This window comes from Pithys albifrons, chromosome 7 (genome assembly GCF_047495875.1).
Source record: "Pithys albifrons albifrons isolate INPA30051 chromosome 7, PitAlb_v1, whole genome shotgun sequence".
In the NCBI taxonomy this organism is placed as follows: domain Eukaryota; kingdom Metazoa; phylum Chordata; class Aves; order Passeriformes; family Thamnophilidae; genus Pithys; species Pithys albifrons.
Window position 1 is genome coordinate 46,925,560 of NC_092464.1, and position 16,546 is coordinate 46,942,105.

Genomic DNA, 16,546 nt, shown 5'->3' on the forward strand with positions numbered 1-16,546 from the left:
CACCATCCTGGTTGATGATGGAACAGTTCAAAGGCAAAGCTTTGCAAAATTTGCCATCTGCTTTTTTTCCCTGAGTTTGTGTAAGTTCTAGTGATACACAGCAGTTAAAGATTAGTTCCTCCTTGAATGTTAGATGTCTTCCCCTCCATATGCAGAGGTTCAAGCCTCTGTTTCATGACAAGTCGTGCATTTCCAGTAAGAGATACCAGTGCTATGTTTTCCAAAACAAACACTGATATTCATGGAGGAGATACTCTGAGTGGCATGTAGGCTTCATCTGTTGAACCAAGTAGACTTTTCCATTGCTGAGCCAACTGGAGCTTTGCGAGGATCCTCTTGGCTGAAAGTTACTCCATTTACTATGTTTCATGTCTCTGCTAAGGAAAGCACCCCTGACATCTTATACTGGGATAGCCATGTAGGAACTGTTACCTACTGCACTCTCACCCAGTGTTCTCAGATCACAAAGGATTCCCTGCAGAACACTTCTGCTGTTGCTGAGACCCTGTTTGTTTTTCCAAGTGGTGCAGCTTTTTTTTCACACTGTGTCAGGAAAAGATTCTGTCACCTCATGGGCCATCTGTGAATTAAGAGACCCTTGAATCAGATCAAATGTTAAGTCCTTTGTGAGTACTTGGTTTGCTCAGCCAGAATTGCTTCCCATTTATTCCATCTTTTGTGTACATAGCTGAAGTGTTTATTCTGGAAATTACATGTGAACCTACTGTATGCTGAGCCTATACTCCATCTGATTGGCACTTTCACACTGGCGCCATTGTGCTTCAGGAACAAATGCCTACTTCTTAGGCACCCAACTAAAATATTCTGCTTCTTGTGAAGATTTTATTATATTACCAGTGTTATATGGAGTGTGAAAAAATAACGAGACAGCACATCCACTTCTGGCCTCGTATGTAAAAAGGTAAATCGAGTGTCACTCTGTTGAAGTCAGTTCTCTAACACGGGTAGAATGGGCACAGTGAATGTGTTTTTGCACTCCTCTGCAAAACCAGCTGTGAGACAAAAGTTCAGGATAGCTGCATGCAGTCAGCTGTGACGTATTCTGGTACTTTAGTAGTTGCCTGGCGAGTGGTCATCAGAGACCCAAGAACATCAGAAACACCAGGCCATAGTAACATTCCCTAGAAATGAAAAACAGAAGAGAGACAGCCTTTGAGCAAGCATGCTGCATGGAGCAAGTTAGGCTCCTTCATAGTTCAGAGATAGTCTGTTTTTCTTTCTGCTCAGAACATCATGTTGAGGTGGGCACGTAATTATTCACAGCTGTCTGGTTGAGCTGCCTGTTCCTGTCAGGTCTATCCTCACCCTTCCTTCCCAGCAACCCTGCAAACAGAAAACATGCTCTGTTTGGCTCTAAGCGGACTAGCACAAGACTGTAAGTGGGTGAGACAGAATGTTTGAGGAACCACACTTGGCAAATGCAATACCATATATAAAGGAGCCAGGGCATTTCCACAAGCAATTCATCCCAAGTGGGACAAGACCACAAGGTATATTATGCTCTGCACTTAATACTTTCAGAGCCATACATAGGCTGCCTTACCTGCTCTGCATTTGAGAAGTTCAGCAGTGTATCTCTTCTAAACCTTTTCAGATGTTTAGCAGATCAAATATCTGTGAAAGTGCTGTAGTAATCTAAATTAGAATTCATTATTCAACCATTCCTGCCCTAAGTCAAAATGATGCTGCATCTGGGAATAAATTCACTATATGCTGACATCTTAATCAAATACTTTCACGTGCAACAACCTAAAGACATCACTCAACCCAGTGAATCAAGTTTTTCTAATTATGTGAGCTTAAATGAAAATTTGTGGTAGGTGTGATCAAATCTCAGACACTTATGGGAGAGAAAACAATGCAAATAATCAGGACACTGATGAAAAATGCAAATATGATTTGCTTGGCCTTGGAAAAATGAATTTCTGACCAAGAGGGCCAAAGGGAAGAAAAGCTTGCTGAATTTGATCTTTGTCTTGAATCCAACTGGCCGTGGACAGACACCTCAACTTAATTTAGACTAAACAATGAGACAGTGCCAGCAGGGAAAGTCATCCTTTCTTGTGCAATGATACATTGCTGAAATAGCTTCCTGTTGCCACCCCAGCTGATACTATATCATGTTCCCTCTTGCAGGATGGAGAGATGTGGTCCTCTGTGAACTGCACCATCTGTGCTTGTGTGAAAGGCAAGACAGAGTGTCGCAAGAAACAGTGCATTCCAGTCAGCAGCTGTCCTCATGTGAGTTTTTTTTGAAAGAACTGAGCTTTCTTCTCTTTCTTTTCTCTACCATTATCTTTTCCAGTGTTTCTTGGAAGTGTGTACATGGCAGTGGGGCATGCAGTCTGGAAAGAAGTGATACTCTGGCATATGAATTTAGGTTGGCATTCACCAGGTGTGCTACCTTTACCCTGAATGTGGTCTTGCCACTTTTGTCCTTGCTCTGAAGACTCTATGCTCCATTTCTCCTTCTGCCTTTAACTTTCCCTGTTCCAAGTATCTGCACTAGAACATCCCTTTCATTTATATTTAATAGTTTTATAGAGTGGTGAGATGACTATGTTGATTTTCAAGAGCATGCATATTCTTAAGGCAAGCCAGAGTAGGTTGTTGTACTTGCATTTCTCGGTGCACATGAGGCTTAATACTTGGCTAAAAATGTAAATTAGACAAAGCAAAGCAAAGCAAATTATTTCAACCAAGCCATGCTGCTTTGCTAAGGTTTTGGCTTGAGTATTTTTTATGTGAAAGTCCGAAGTGAACCCAAAGAGTGTTGTAACTGTAACTTAATTGCTTCAAAAATCAGCTTTACTTGAAACCTCAAATTAGAGTCACCCTTTGTTTCTTGGATTTCTGACACTGACAAATTATTTTGTTTTAATGGCTCAAACTTTCACAAGAGGGAGCTCTAAATAGCACCTCATGTAGGGGCAGATCATTGAACTGAACTGCAGAAGAGAGAGCCAAGTAATTAGCATTACACCTTCTCAGTGTTTCCTCCTCCATTCTGGAAGCCAGTGGGGAAAATGTGAGTCACAGACATCTACATATGAAATTTTTAAATGACAAACTCTAATTTGTAAAATTTTATACATGTAAACTTTTGACAGCCAGAAGCAGTGGTAGAACAGAGAGCCTACACTGTGGTACTCCCTGTTCTGCTGTGACAATGGGCTTCAAGAACGGTGCTTGCATCCTCTGGCACTCACTGCAGAGGGCAGTGCTCCTGTTAATGTGCCCTACACAAAAGGCTGCATATGTGTTAGGAAGTATGTCCAAGTGAAGCTGCTCCTCTGGGAACATGATGGGGCTCATGGCAATCAGGTTTGAAACCTTCAGGCCGTTCATGGTATAAGCAGCAAATGAGAGCTTGGGCTCTTCAGGTCTCTTCAAATTCTTTGTTGACCAAGAACCTGGCACACGCTGCATCTCATTCATATTTACATTGTGCTGATGCATTACAGATGTTTAAGATGCTTCTGAGATCAAGTAGCTAATATCACTTACTGTAGATCCTTAGTGAATTACATCACTTCAGCAGTATCCATATATAAATTTGAGCATTGAGATGATCAGTTGAAGTGGCTTCTAAAGTGAAAATAGTGAAGGGTAAAAATTCACCATCCACAGTCCTGCAGCAGCATAAGTGCCTCACTGACAAACTCGTTCAGTGCTGCTACACAATCCGTTCTAACGTTAACATGAAACCCTAAAGTGCCCTAGACCTCTGAGCTGAGCCCACAGACAAGATCTGGTTCCTTAGAGCTGAAAAGACCAGCTTTGTTACTCTGCAGCACCATTGCTTCCAGTATCTAGCCAGTCCCCTCGCTTCCTGCCTTAAAATGCAAGCTGCAAGCAACCCTACCCTCCTGCACAGGTACACATGTTTCTGCTCTTCCAAGCTAAATTGGAAGGACAAGTAGGAGAAAAAATGGAAACTCTAAAGTAAGATTTATTTTCCTATTCTAAGTGGTTCCCAAGGAATTTTAAAGAAATAATGTATGCTAATGGATTAAAATCTTTTCATCTCTGCTTCACTCTCTTTAATGAGATTTTCTGTCACAAATCTATAAACATCAATTAAACACACCACATTATTCAAGATAAAGATATATTAGTGGTTCGGATCCTGGAAGTCTGGATATCATGCATACAGTTATGCTGCTGCCTCTACAAAACTGCAGAGGTGTGTGCTCCATTTCTTTTCTCTCTTCACAATGTTTCTGACAGTAAGTAGTCTCCACTGACTATTGAAGACTGCTGTGGAATAAAGTGTGGTTTAGTGTCTCTCAGGTATCAGGCCACATAAAAGTTCTCTCATTAAAACTGTATTATGGTACAGAGAACTGAATGTGAAAGGATTGAAGATTCACAAAAAACTTAGAATATAATTCCATGACTTAAATGCTTTACCACACGTTCTTTGCATGATACTGTGGGGGTTGTTTTGGTGATATAATTTTATTTTATTTATCAGCATAAATTTTGGGCAATTATTTCTTGAAAGGATGGGTTTCAAAGTAGGAATTCTGCAGAAATTTCCAATAGTTTGCAACCATTTGTATTATTCAATGTGTTGATTGCAGGCTGACGTATTTTTGAATACTGTTTCTGCTATTTCTTTAGTTTTCTTCATAGGGCTGGCACATTTTTCTGTTTCTTTTGTTCTTTTCTTTTTTGAGCATTTAATCCTGTGTCAGTAGTTACAGGAAGTGTCTTTCTTAGCTGCTTTTTGTCTGCAACTGAGGCAATTCTTTTCACAAATTCAGTCCGTTCTGTCACATTTATAGTAAAATTGGATCTCCTTGGACTTCCAGTGAGCCTTGTGGCTTGTTGGTTTCTGTTTCTTACCTTCTGGCCACTGACTCTACATAGATATTCCCTCTCTCAAGTTATCTGGGGTGTCAGCCTGCAAGGTGCAGTACGTGTTGGCCCCCATCCAGCAGAGCTATTAAACATGTGTCCAGTTCTGCTGAAGTTAGTGGGCCCTCCACGTGTGCTTAAACTTAAACACATGCCTAAATACTTTAAAGAAAGGGAGTAATCTCAGCACTTGGCAAGACTGAGTTTCAGAGATCCTTTGTATCTTTTCTTGCCTAATTTGCTTTATACTTGCCCTAGCTCTGTTCTAGCTTCTTTCTTGCTTTGTGCCATCTCCTTTCTGATCTCCTTCTGCTCCTTGTAATTTTTCACCTTGCCCCCTCTCCTTGTGCCTTTGCACCCTTCACTAGCATCTTAAGTCTATGGTAATGATCAGTGGTCATGAACATGTCTCTTTTCTTACTGCCAGAAGAGAGCCTGCTGAATTTCTGAGCTCCAAGGCAAAATTTAATAGAATTAAATTCATGGAATGTGAAGACATTTGCAGAGTTCGATTCTGTGGGTAAATTTTGAACCTGTGAACTTCAAGTGAGCTGAAAATTTATTCAGAACACGCTCTCCCATCTCTAGCACAGACTATTTAATGTTATACACATCTGTTATTATTACAAACAAAAAGTTGCTGGTTTTACTCTAGTGCCAAATGAGGCACAAAAAAACAACAGATGTTTCTATTGCACAACTAAACAATCCCCTCCCCCAGCAATTAGTCTTGCCTTAAAAAAAAAAATAAAGAAAAGCCTCAGACATAAAATTGAAAACCTCATAAAAAGAAAGAAAAATCCCCAAAAATAAATAGACTCAAATGTGGTCTGCTTATAAATATTCATAGGGAAAAATGGGATCACATCACTTAGCCCACTCCTAAGGGAACCCTCAATGCTAACGAACTCTTGCAGCACATGTTAGCAATAATGGGTTTCCTTATTCTACAAGACAAAAACAGGATCTCGGGCCAACATGGTGGCTCAAGTAACCAGCCTCAGCAGGCTGCCTTGGAGAATCCAGTTTCACTCGAATTCTTGGCACTTCCAGCTCGGCTGATGATTTCAGCTCTTTATTGAAACAGAGAGGTAAGGCTGTGCAGTGCAGTGTGTGGCATTCAGCTGCATGTGTTCCGTTCATACAAATACGTGTTGCCAAGCTCCCTATTTCTGTGTGGTTTTACTGGTTCCTCCTTTAAGTGGTTTTGTTCTAGCAGGTGCTGGGTAGGCCTCCCTTTTGCAGCTGGTCCTTAGCTATTCTCTTTGCTCTGTGGTCTGAGAGTCTCACAAACATCTTAAGTCCTGCCCACACTGCCAGTGAAACTCCGATCCAGCCCTTCTGTTAAGTCTGTATGTGTCTCAAGTCTGTTGCATGTTCAAAGACAATCCTACACTGAGATTCTTCGATGCCCTGTGGATGCTGTGCCTGAGTGCCTTCATCCCCAAGCTCTCATTCTGTGTCCATCAAGCAAGAGCAGGATGGAATGTGCTCCACTCCAGTCTTCCAGTGGATACTTGGAGTTCATATCTCCCCATGGACATTGTCAAAGCTTGGCAGCACTGGGGCAGAAAGCGAGGCAGACAGCAATAGGGGTTGCTGCTTGTGCCCACTTTCCTGCTCTCTGCATAGACCGCCACCTGTTTGTTGTCTGTTTTCACATGTTTTCTGTGCTGTTGAGTGGGCAGGACAGCACAGCTCCATTTCCTCAGTTTTGCTGGCCTCGCCTTGCTCACCTGCTTGGTGAGGAACAGAAGCTCATACAGAGGAAACTTTCTCCATGTTCAACTGCTGTTGGGGCAAAGGGTCAGTGCTAGAGAGCAGCAAAGTATTGTACGCCTCTTCCTTCCCTGTAAGGGAACATGGGTGAGCTGCAATATCCCCCTTAAGTTCTGTTAAGACCAACAACAGTTTTTGCTTGGAAAAACAAATCTTTTGGGCTGAAATTTTCCAGGCTTATCCACTGGCTTGACAGTGAACTTTAGGGAATTTAAGTAAAATCAGATAGAACATATTTTAAGTATGAAGACTGAAGAGGAGCAAGAATGTAGGCACACAGAGGCAAGCCTCCTGCTTCTAGTCATCATTGTATAAGACACAACTATAAGTAGAATTGACCTGGGCACAGTGGTAGATAAATACTTGAACCCTGTGTCCATATTGCTATGATGAGACCAAATTGTTTGCTTTTAAATGTTGCACATCCTTGGATGTATGCTCGTTTACTTCACTGTGGAGATTGTCCACGTGATTTGGTGGACTTCCTTCCTTCCTTCCTTCCTTCCTTCCTTCCTTCCTTCCTTCCTTCCTTCCTTCCTTCCTTCCTTCCTTCCTTCCTTCCTTCCTTCCTTCCTTCCTTCCTTCCTTCCTTCCTTCCTTCCTTCCTTCCTTCCTTCCTTCCTTCCTTCCTTCCTTCCTTCCTTCCTTCCTTCCTTCCTTCCTTCCTTCCTTCCTTCCTGCCTTCCTTCCTTCCTTCCTTCCTTCCTGCCTTCCTGCCTTCCTTCCTTCCTTCCTTCCTTCCTGCCTTCCTTCCTGCCTGCCTTCCTGCCTTCCTGCCTTCCTGCCTTCCTGCCTTCCTGCCTTCCTGCCTTCCTGCCTTCCTGCCTTCCTGCCTTCCTTCCTGCCTTCCTTCTTGCCTTCCTTCCTGCCTTCCTTCCTGCCTTCCTTCCTGCCTTCCTTCCTGCCTTCCTTCCTTCCTTCCTGCCTTCCTTCCGCCCTGCCTTCCTGCCTTCCTTCCGCCCTGCCTTCCTTCCGCCCTGCCTTCCGCCCTGCCTTCCGCCCTGCCTTCCTTCCTTCCGCCCTGCCTTCCTCCCTTCCCTCCTGCCCCCCTTCTGTCCCGTGTGCCTTCCTGCCTTTTTACATGAAAAATGACTGATTTGGGAGGGCCATTGGGGTGGAGCAGATTGGTTCTGTGTAGTGACTAGAAGGGAACACATGGGAAATGTATAGTGTATATTTTGGGGAGGTGGGGGTAAGGTGACAATCTTAACTCAATGACTCGTCTGCTTTAGATATCTATGAATATGAGTACAAAATTCTCTCACACTCTCTCTAAAGAGAAAAGTGGTAACAGAGAACCCTTTTATCATTTCATTTCTTATAAGACTGCCAGGAAGCTCTTTGAATAGTTCTGTCTGTTTTTAGCACCTGTTTTTGAAGCTGTAACCAGGGCATTGAGTTCAAACACAACTTGAACTATTTTCAAAAGCTTATCCAGTCTTACAGCATGACACAGTCATCACTCCAAAAACTCTTTCATTAAATTAGTCTGTCTTTCTCCCAATTAGGGTAAAATCCTGAACAGAAAAGGATGCTGTCCTATTTGCACTGAAAGTAAGTTCTTTCTTCACATTCTTTAAATTCTTTTTTATTCTTTTTGAGAAAATAAATATAGTAGAAGTATGTTTGCTTTTCTGCCTTCACTTTAGAGGTGGCTAAGGGTCAGGTGATTATGGCTGGCCATGGATTTTGCCTCCTATGAATCTTTAAATTTAAAATAAAATGCTTGTGTATTTTATTTTTATTTCATTCTATTTCAAAATGACATGTTTTTTGCCAAATTTGAAGTGCTACATTTTGAAGGTTATAGTTGTCCTGTGAAATCTGTAGGCAATAAAACAAGAAAATGAATACAGTTGTAACCTTTAGGACTTGGATACCTTTTATACCTGTAACTAACAGTCCAGCTATATGTATATATAATCCAACACCTTTGAAGATGACTTGTGAGAGTTAAACAAAAAGTGTGCAGAAATCTGAGACAAAGTCTGGAGCAGCAGTGGAAAGGAGAATAAACAACTATCCTTTTTCCATTATGATATTTAGTTCAACTATTACCTTTTTATCCCTTTACTCTTCACTTCAGGAATGATCATTAAGTTGTGATATCACTTGTGTTCTCTCCTGCCCAGCAAAGCACTTACACAAATACTTATCTTCAAACTAGTCCTATTTAGGTCAACAGGGAGACCTGTCTTCACTGAATTTAATGGGATACCATTACATATTTCCTTCATATATGTTTAAGTATTTTACCAAACAGGGACAGACTGCTAAAATGGGGGTTTATGATCTACAGGAAGGCTTCTGAGAGAAGGAACTGGTTTTTTTAAGGAGAATGTTCCTATTCTTTTGTCTAAAATCAAATGGTTTTGCTGATCAACTCAGTTCTGGGTGCTCTTGGATTGCAGAAATTCCATGTGCTAAATATCTTTCTACTCTCCAGCTCACTTATTTAAAAAAAAAATTTGAGATAAAATAAATCTAGCTTGCAAGTCTTCATCATCCAAATTAGATTAAGTACAAGTCACAACCTCAGAAACACTTGAAATAATGCTGAGCAGAGAAGGAAATGAAACAGGATTCGACTGACCAGCAGTTGGTTTCATGTTTAGCTCAGTTTCATGGGAGAAGAAATTTGCATAGACCTTTGCTGAAGTATGACATGTCATTAGTGTCATAAATTTATCAATCTCTATCTCACCTCTTTTCTTGTTTCAGTCTCATTTAACCTTTCTCATGTGTTCTTTTGTAAATGAGAGGGGAGGAAAATAATGGGGCCAGCCATTCCCTCAAAGCACAAGAGACCCTCTAGTGTAAGAGGTTAAAAGGAAGACAGAGCTGTTACTCCTTCAAAAATGCTGCCAGAGATTGATGACTTGTGATAATTGTTTCATGGGAGGAGGCAAAAACCAGACTTCTTCAAAGTAAAAATAACTCACCTAGGAACCAGGTTACTTAAAAGTTCAATACTTCAAGATGATATAAGAAGGGAATAGTCATAATTATAAGATGTTTCTCGTCCTCCAGCCATGCAGATCTGTAAAGAGCCTGCATCCATCTTCACAGCGACCACATTCTGTGTGCTGGTACGCTGCTCTTGGGTTTCCCTAAAGCCTTCAGGAACAACAACCATGTTCCTTTATGGGAAGGGAACAAGGGTTTTATGGGTCCTGTCTGACTGCTCTGGCTGTCCACAGCAGGATGCTCAACTATTGCAGATGAAACAGAGGTGTCCTTTTTTTAGAGAGTTGTCTCGCTATGGACCCATTTAGTATTTGGAGGAGAGCTGATTCTAAGCTTTTATGATTAAAAGGTAATGTAATCAAAGAGCTTAAGTATCTGCTGTCATACAGCAGTGGTGGCTACCACTAGCTGTTTTAACACTAATGTTTAACAATGCAAGGAACTAATTTCACCTTTGTGCTCATCACAACTCAAGATTGGCAAAAGGCATAAGAATTCAGTGATAATCACAATCTCACGTAGCACTTAGAAACCTGGCTAATTCAGCCAGTTCCTGATGAGATAAGATGTACATGCACAGCCCTTTCCCTCACTCACTCACTCACGTTGATCCTATCTCCACATAGTTACACACCAAACATTTTTGGCGGTCCAGCAGATATTAATTTTGCAAAGTAAAAACAACATAAGGAGGTGCAAGAACATACTGCACACAGGAGAGCTTTGAGTATGGTTTAAAAGCAGCCAGTTCTACAGAGTGGGTCAAAAGCAGTCATGTTGTGAAAGGATACACTTTAAACTGAAAAGAAAAAAACAAACCAACAGAGGATTATTTTCAAAGCAGTTTGTTGCAGACAGAAAAAGTACCTCATCTCCTTAAGGGCTGGAGGGTCTCTTTTGTCTACTGTTGCTGAAGTTAACTATAGTTAGTTTTGGCATGTTGCTGTTTAAGCTCCATGGCTGGCGTTCAGTTATCACTAATTAAACACAGTGGTCATACCAGTGGAAAATTCAACAGTTTCGTTTATGCTGCTGTAAAAAATGTAATGAAATGTGCTCTTTTGGGTTTGATTTAGAAAAATCACCACTGACGTCAATTCCATAAATTAGTAATCCTATGTTAGACCAAGGTCATTTTCTTATTAAAAATAAGAAAATATTAAACCTGAGTTCAAATAATGTTAACTGACTCCTCTCAACTTCAGACAAAGATAGAAATTTGCAGTGAAGGTTAAATCTTTGTTCTTTACGAAGAAGAGTTGATAGGCCTTGCTGAAATTGCAGAATGCAGTGTGAAACCATGTAAGTGTATTTTAATCATGATCAATAATAATCCTAATACAGTCTTACCCAAGCCATTGTGAGATTTTGTGGGTGAAGTTTTTTCCAAGTGGACTGCAGTCATCTAGCTCTAGCAGTACACATGATTAATTTTACAGTAAAGGCCTCTTTTTGGGCAGAAAATTTCATTCATCACAAATCATTTTGCAGTTTTTTTAATTGACAACAGGATCAATGGAGCTAAACCAAACACAAGGGCAATTGGACCCAGTCTTTGGAGTAAAAAGTGGTACTTTCACCTGGTCCTTCACTTGGTCCTGCATTCTTTTTATGTGTTTTTATAGAATTGCTAAAAGAAATGCTGATTCTTCAAAGCAAAAGAAAAAATTGGAGTTATGCATTGGAGGTACCTGTGACAGCAGGAAGTGGGACAAAAAGACCACATAGACCCCTGTTACTTGTGTTATTTCCTTGCCGTGGAGAAATACATCAACAAAAAGACTGTAATTGTGTATTCATACTGGAATACTGTTCATGATTTACCTCCCATTTCAGCTGTGATGGTCTACTGTATAAATATGTATTTGGACAAATTGGAATAGCTATTTTATTTATGAAATGGACCATAAAGTCTCCTGTGGAGTTTTTGACACCACACCTTGTAATGTGTGTTATATCAGGCTGCACTATGTAGCAGTTATGAGGAAAGTGCTCTATGGCTATGCATTTCTTACAGAAAACCTAATGAAATTCTATTATGCATGTTCTTTAGCTAGTTTTCAAAAGTTAATAATATGTTCTGTTTGATTTAGGGCTTAATTCAGCATATGGGCTAAATGCATTCAAAGTTTCATTTTATTTTTGAAAAGCTGAGATATTTTTGAGTTATAGATGTGCAACCAGAACACCCTTAACTGGTAAACTTGTATTTTTTCCTCCCTCTCCTTACTTAGAAAGTGTCCAAACCAATTTCAGTTGTAATTTAAAGTATATTTTTCTTGGCCACTCTAAACTACCTACAAGCCCAGAAGAGTGTGACCAGACATCTGGACATCTTAGGCTTCAATTGACTGCTCTGATCTCCTGAAAAAACAAAACAAGCTATTCCATGAGCACCAGAGCTAACAGAGCCTGGTTTCCTATGGATTTGTTTCCCATTTCCTTTACATCCCAACAAATAATAAACCCAGCTAGAGACAATATGTCCTGTGGCTGGTCTGGAGCTCCAAGTGTGCTAATTGCCCAGCCAACATGCTCATGCTCTCTGGCTGGTCAGGATGTGTGTGCTGACTGTCTGTCTGGCCTTCACCAAGCAGTACATATATTTTGCCTCTCTAAAAAGGCTAAATACTGTCTGGTGGAATGGGGGCATTGGGTGGATGGCAGAAAGGTACTTTTTGGCAACCACTTATTTCAGTAAGTGGTTCTTACACCTTTACTCAGCATACTACTTACTAAAAATGAGTAGTCTTTCAGACTTTTATCCCTCCTTGTTGGCCAAAACGGGTTGTATTTTTTTTCCTTTCTGAGAGTATGTTCAAACTGAGGAAATGCTAATGTGTTCTTTTCCATGCTGTTGTTTTTTTAGCTTCTTTTTTTTGTACATCTAAATGTGTTTTCAAAAATGGTGCTCCTTGCCCACAGTTACCTTCTCTACTACCTTTTCTAATGAAAGTCACTATTTCATTTGAATTGGGAGCATGATTTGTAAATGCAAGCAGAGCATGCCAAGAGTTCTATAGTATTCACTTTAGCACCTAAATGCTATTATTAGTCTGCAAGTAAGCTATAGAGACTTAGGTAGAAGCTGAACAAACTGCATTAATCACACATATAGTTTAATATTGTGAAATATAAAAGAGTGAAGTCTGTATTTAGTTGCTTAAAAAAACAAATGTGAAAACTGCCAAGCTCCCAAAAGCTTTTATGAATGCCAGACATTTTAAATACTGATTTGGGAGGGATGCAGGGTTTCCAGAAGAGGTCTAGAGGTGTTTGCATCCAACTCCCAATAATATTTAATCAGAGTTGAGCACCTGAGATGTTTTGAAAATCATGCCCTCCTGATCATAGCTCTGGGGCCATCCTTTGAAAAATCTATGTTTTTCAAGGATAGAGGGGGAATATTTGCATTCACGTGCATGTGTAGATGAGCAAAAGAAGACACCAAAGATCATGAATGCCAGGTTCAAAACAATCAAGAAGCAATGGTACTTCATGTACTTTGCCCAAGGATGTTGTGGATGCTAAAGACACTTTTTTTGGTTCAACGGGACACTCGAAAAATCCACAGAAAAAAAAGTCCATCAAAGGTTACTAAATTAGGAGAAATCATGTCTAGCTCAGAAAGTCCCTAAACTCAAAGTAGCTGTGGGGGTTTTAGAGGGAAGTATTGTATATAATTGCCCTTTTCTAACTCTACCTTAGACAGCTGATAGAAACAAGGAGTTTTGACAATAAGCTGGGAACAATTTACTGTACAGAAGAAAGGGAAAGATCTTCACCCATGACACTATGCCTTGGTAGCATAAGCTAGCAAAATTCAAACTCCAGTGTTGGGGAACATAGCTTTGGTCATGCACAACACTCCTCCAGCCACTATGTCCAACATAGAAGCAAGTCACACACAATCCTAACTAGAAATTCCAACAGATGTCAAAAACTGCAAAGCTGAAAGACTGGTTTGTTTCAGAAAGGAAAAAGAAAAGCCAAGAAAAAGGAAAAAAAAGAGAAGCAAACCATAAAATATGATGTGATTGAAAGTCTCCCAAAAGGAAATAAACAACAACCCAGAAGCTAAATATGGCAGGAACTCTTTTCATGTTGACTGTCTTTTGCAGTCTTGTTACACCCAGTGTTTAAGGCTTATTTGTAGGCCAACCAGTTTTTCTTACTGGCAGTGCCTGAGTTATCGCACACACTCTTGCAGGGTGTGGATTTATTTTTTAAAACCCACAATTTCAGCAAACCTTTCAAGAATGTTTTACACGGTGGTATCAGGGAATCAATTATTCAGACTGGTTTTAGGTGATTTTCCCTCCTCCATTTCCTTGCTTATTAAAGAAAACAGCGAAATTTGGATCAGACATTCAGCTATCCAGTCCAAAATACATTTTTAACTGCACTGCATCAAGTTGACATATGACGTGACATGATGTAACATAACATAAACCAACATTACTCTGCGTAACACACTAGAAATTAAAAATAAATATTTCCTTTGGATCCCATTGGTACTATCAATTTTACTTGCACATCTCTAAATTATGTTTGTTCCTCTCATGTCTTGCTGCTTAGCCATTTGCTTAGGTGAAGAATCAGCCTTCCCCTCCTGATAGGTTGGTTAATAACATGTATAACATGTGCACATTCTTGGCCTTTAGAAACACAGCCAAAATACAGTTCTTTCCTCTGGAATCTTTACTGATGTTTGGCTGATTTTTTTTTTTGGATAGTTACCTTGTTTTCATAAAAGTTGTTGTTACCCTTAAAGAAAAATTAAAGACGCTGAAGTAGAATGTGAGCTGGTGATAACATGTATCTTAATATTCATCATGCAGATACTTATATGAATACATAAGGGAATCAGAAACATGTTAGTGTGATTTAGTAACCAGTAAAGTCAGATGATCTCCATGTGAAATTTACAGATTTTTCCCCCCATTGGTACAAATGATATTGGTGATTTAAAGCTATATGGTTCCTGCCAATTTATGGAGACTCAATTAATCTTTTAATGAACTTTGGAAAGCAGCCATTAACATATTTATTGGTATCAGTGAGGGAAAGGAAACTCACAGAAGTGCAGATTTTTAAAAGCACTTTTACCTAAGTGTCTTTGTTTTCAGGCCCTGCTTAAAATCTGTCAGGACAATTTTGCAGAGGTATTAGTCAAATATGGTTAATTTTGACTTCTAATGGAGCAGTCAATGTGATATCCTTGAGAAATCAAAACTTTTGGTTCCTAGTTGCTAGATATAGTAAGGTGGGGTAATGATGCCAAGATTAGTTACTGTCTTAGCTAAAGAAGCATGCATGTGGCTAGTTAAGGGTAAAGTACAAGTCACTCAGGTACCAGCTCTGTTATAGCACTGCATCATGTGGTGAGGGGAGGCTGACTGAGATTTGACTTTAGGAAGACCTTTCTCACAGTAGGTGTAGCTGAGAACTGCAGCAGGTTGCCAGAGGTGGCTGTGGAGTTGCTGTTACTACTGCTCTTCAAGGCAGGTTACATAAAGGTCTATCAGAAACAATGTGGGTACAGGTGATTCTGCATTGCAGCTGGAGAGGGAAAAGGTAATGCCTCTTGGGGTCCCCTTCAGCCCCATTTTCTGGGTATCTATGTAGGTTTCCTTGGGCACGCTTTAAAGCTAGAAAAAAAACAGAAATATTAGAGTTGTTTTAGCATAACACTCTGCCTAGGCTGAAAAGCCCTGCTGAGAAAGGTGTATTGTGTAGTTAAAGCTACATTCCACTGAAGGAATTCCCCTCTCCATAACATTCATGTCTCCTTTTTTTGTAGATTTGAATTTGCCTTTTTAAAGTTGCTTTATCAGGCAAGCAGTTTTTTGGGGGTTTTGTTTTGTTTTGTTTTGTTTTGGCCAGTGAATAAATTATATTCCTTGCTACTCTCCCCTTCTTTGGTTTGGTTACTTTTTAAAACTTTTTTTCCTATTTTTTTTAAGTTGATGTTCACTGGGTCAATTAGTCCTCCCCCTAAAACAAGCAACATTTTTCAAAAGCAGCCTTAGCCCACGGGTGTCCAGTTGGCAGTAGCAGTGTGCATTTCTCTGCCTTGAGACTCTTTCTCAGGAGCAGTAAGATGTGGCTAGAACCTATTGTTATACCAGAAGGCTGCAAGGCAAATAAATTTGCTGCTGTCTTTGACTGTGAGGCAATTCAGTCAGTTGCTGGGTAGCTGCAGGGTAACTCAGCATCATTGACTTGAGTGTGGAAACATTCTGCCTTTGAGCTGTGACTTCTCCAACCAGGGTTTGGCTGCAAACATCTCTAACAAGTCTCTGTCCATTTGTAATGGTGCACATGATTGGTGGAGGCACCATGGCCTTAGGTAGTCACTGCATCGTGTTAGTCATGTACTACAGACTTCCAGTTGTTACAGTGGTAACAACAACTACCAGAAATCAGTAATATATAAACAACATGCAACAGCTTGTAAAAAGATGCTGGTTCTACAGATGATTTCAGGGGAAAAAGTGCACACAACTAGTTTAAAAAATGTACAATATTTGTAAATGTGCATATGTAAAATACAGACAGAACCAAGTCTTGCTAAAGTGGTCTGATGGCTTTTAATTTCAGGGAGTCACTGAAATTTGAAAAATTTCACAGACATCATAATAACCTAAACTCTTCTGATGGTAGATGATGATGATGATGATGATGATGATGATGATGATGATGATGATGATTATGATTATTATTATTATTATTATTATTATTATTATTATTATTATTATTATTATTATTATTATTATTATTATTATTCTATGTTCTAGAAACAAAGCTACAAGTTAGCCAGCCTTCCTATGCTGCCCCAGGAATCACCTGGTCCTTGGTTCCCACCCACTTCAGGAAAGAATTCTGCTAAAGCTGTGAGGCTTTTTTTTTCAAA

General features: G+C 40.0%; 1 protein-coding gene across 5 annotated transcripts in view; it reads left to right on the forward strand.

Annotated features, from left to right (window-relative positions):
- BMPER (BMP binding endothelial regulator) overlaps positions 1-16,546 on the forward strand; it is a 152,368-nt gene that overhangs the window by 82,149 nt on the left and 53,673 nt on the right. For 4 of the 5 annotated variants that reach the window (XM_071561397.1, XM_071561396.1, XM_071561395.1 and 1 more), the window contains 2 exons: positions 2,158-2,262; positions 8,172-8,217. In XM_071561397.1, coding sequence (XP_071417498.1) covers positions 2,158-2,262; positions 8,172-8,217 — 151 coding nt within the window. The remainder of the gene's footprint in view (positions 1-2,157; positions 2,263-8,171; positions 8,218-16,546) is intronic. The other variant, XM_071561398.1, reaches the window with a different exon arrangement.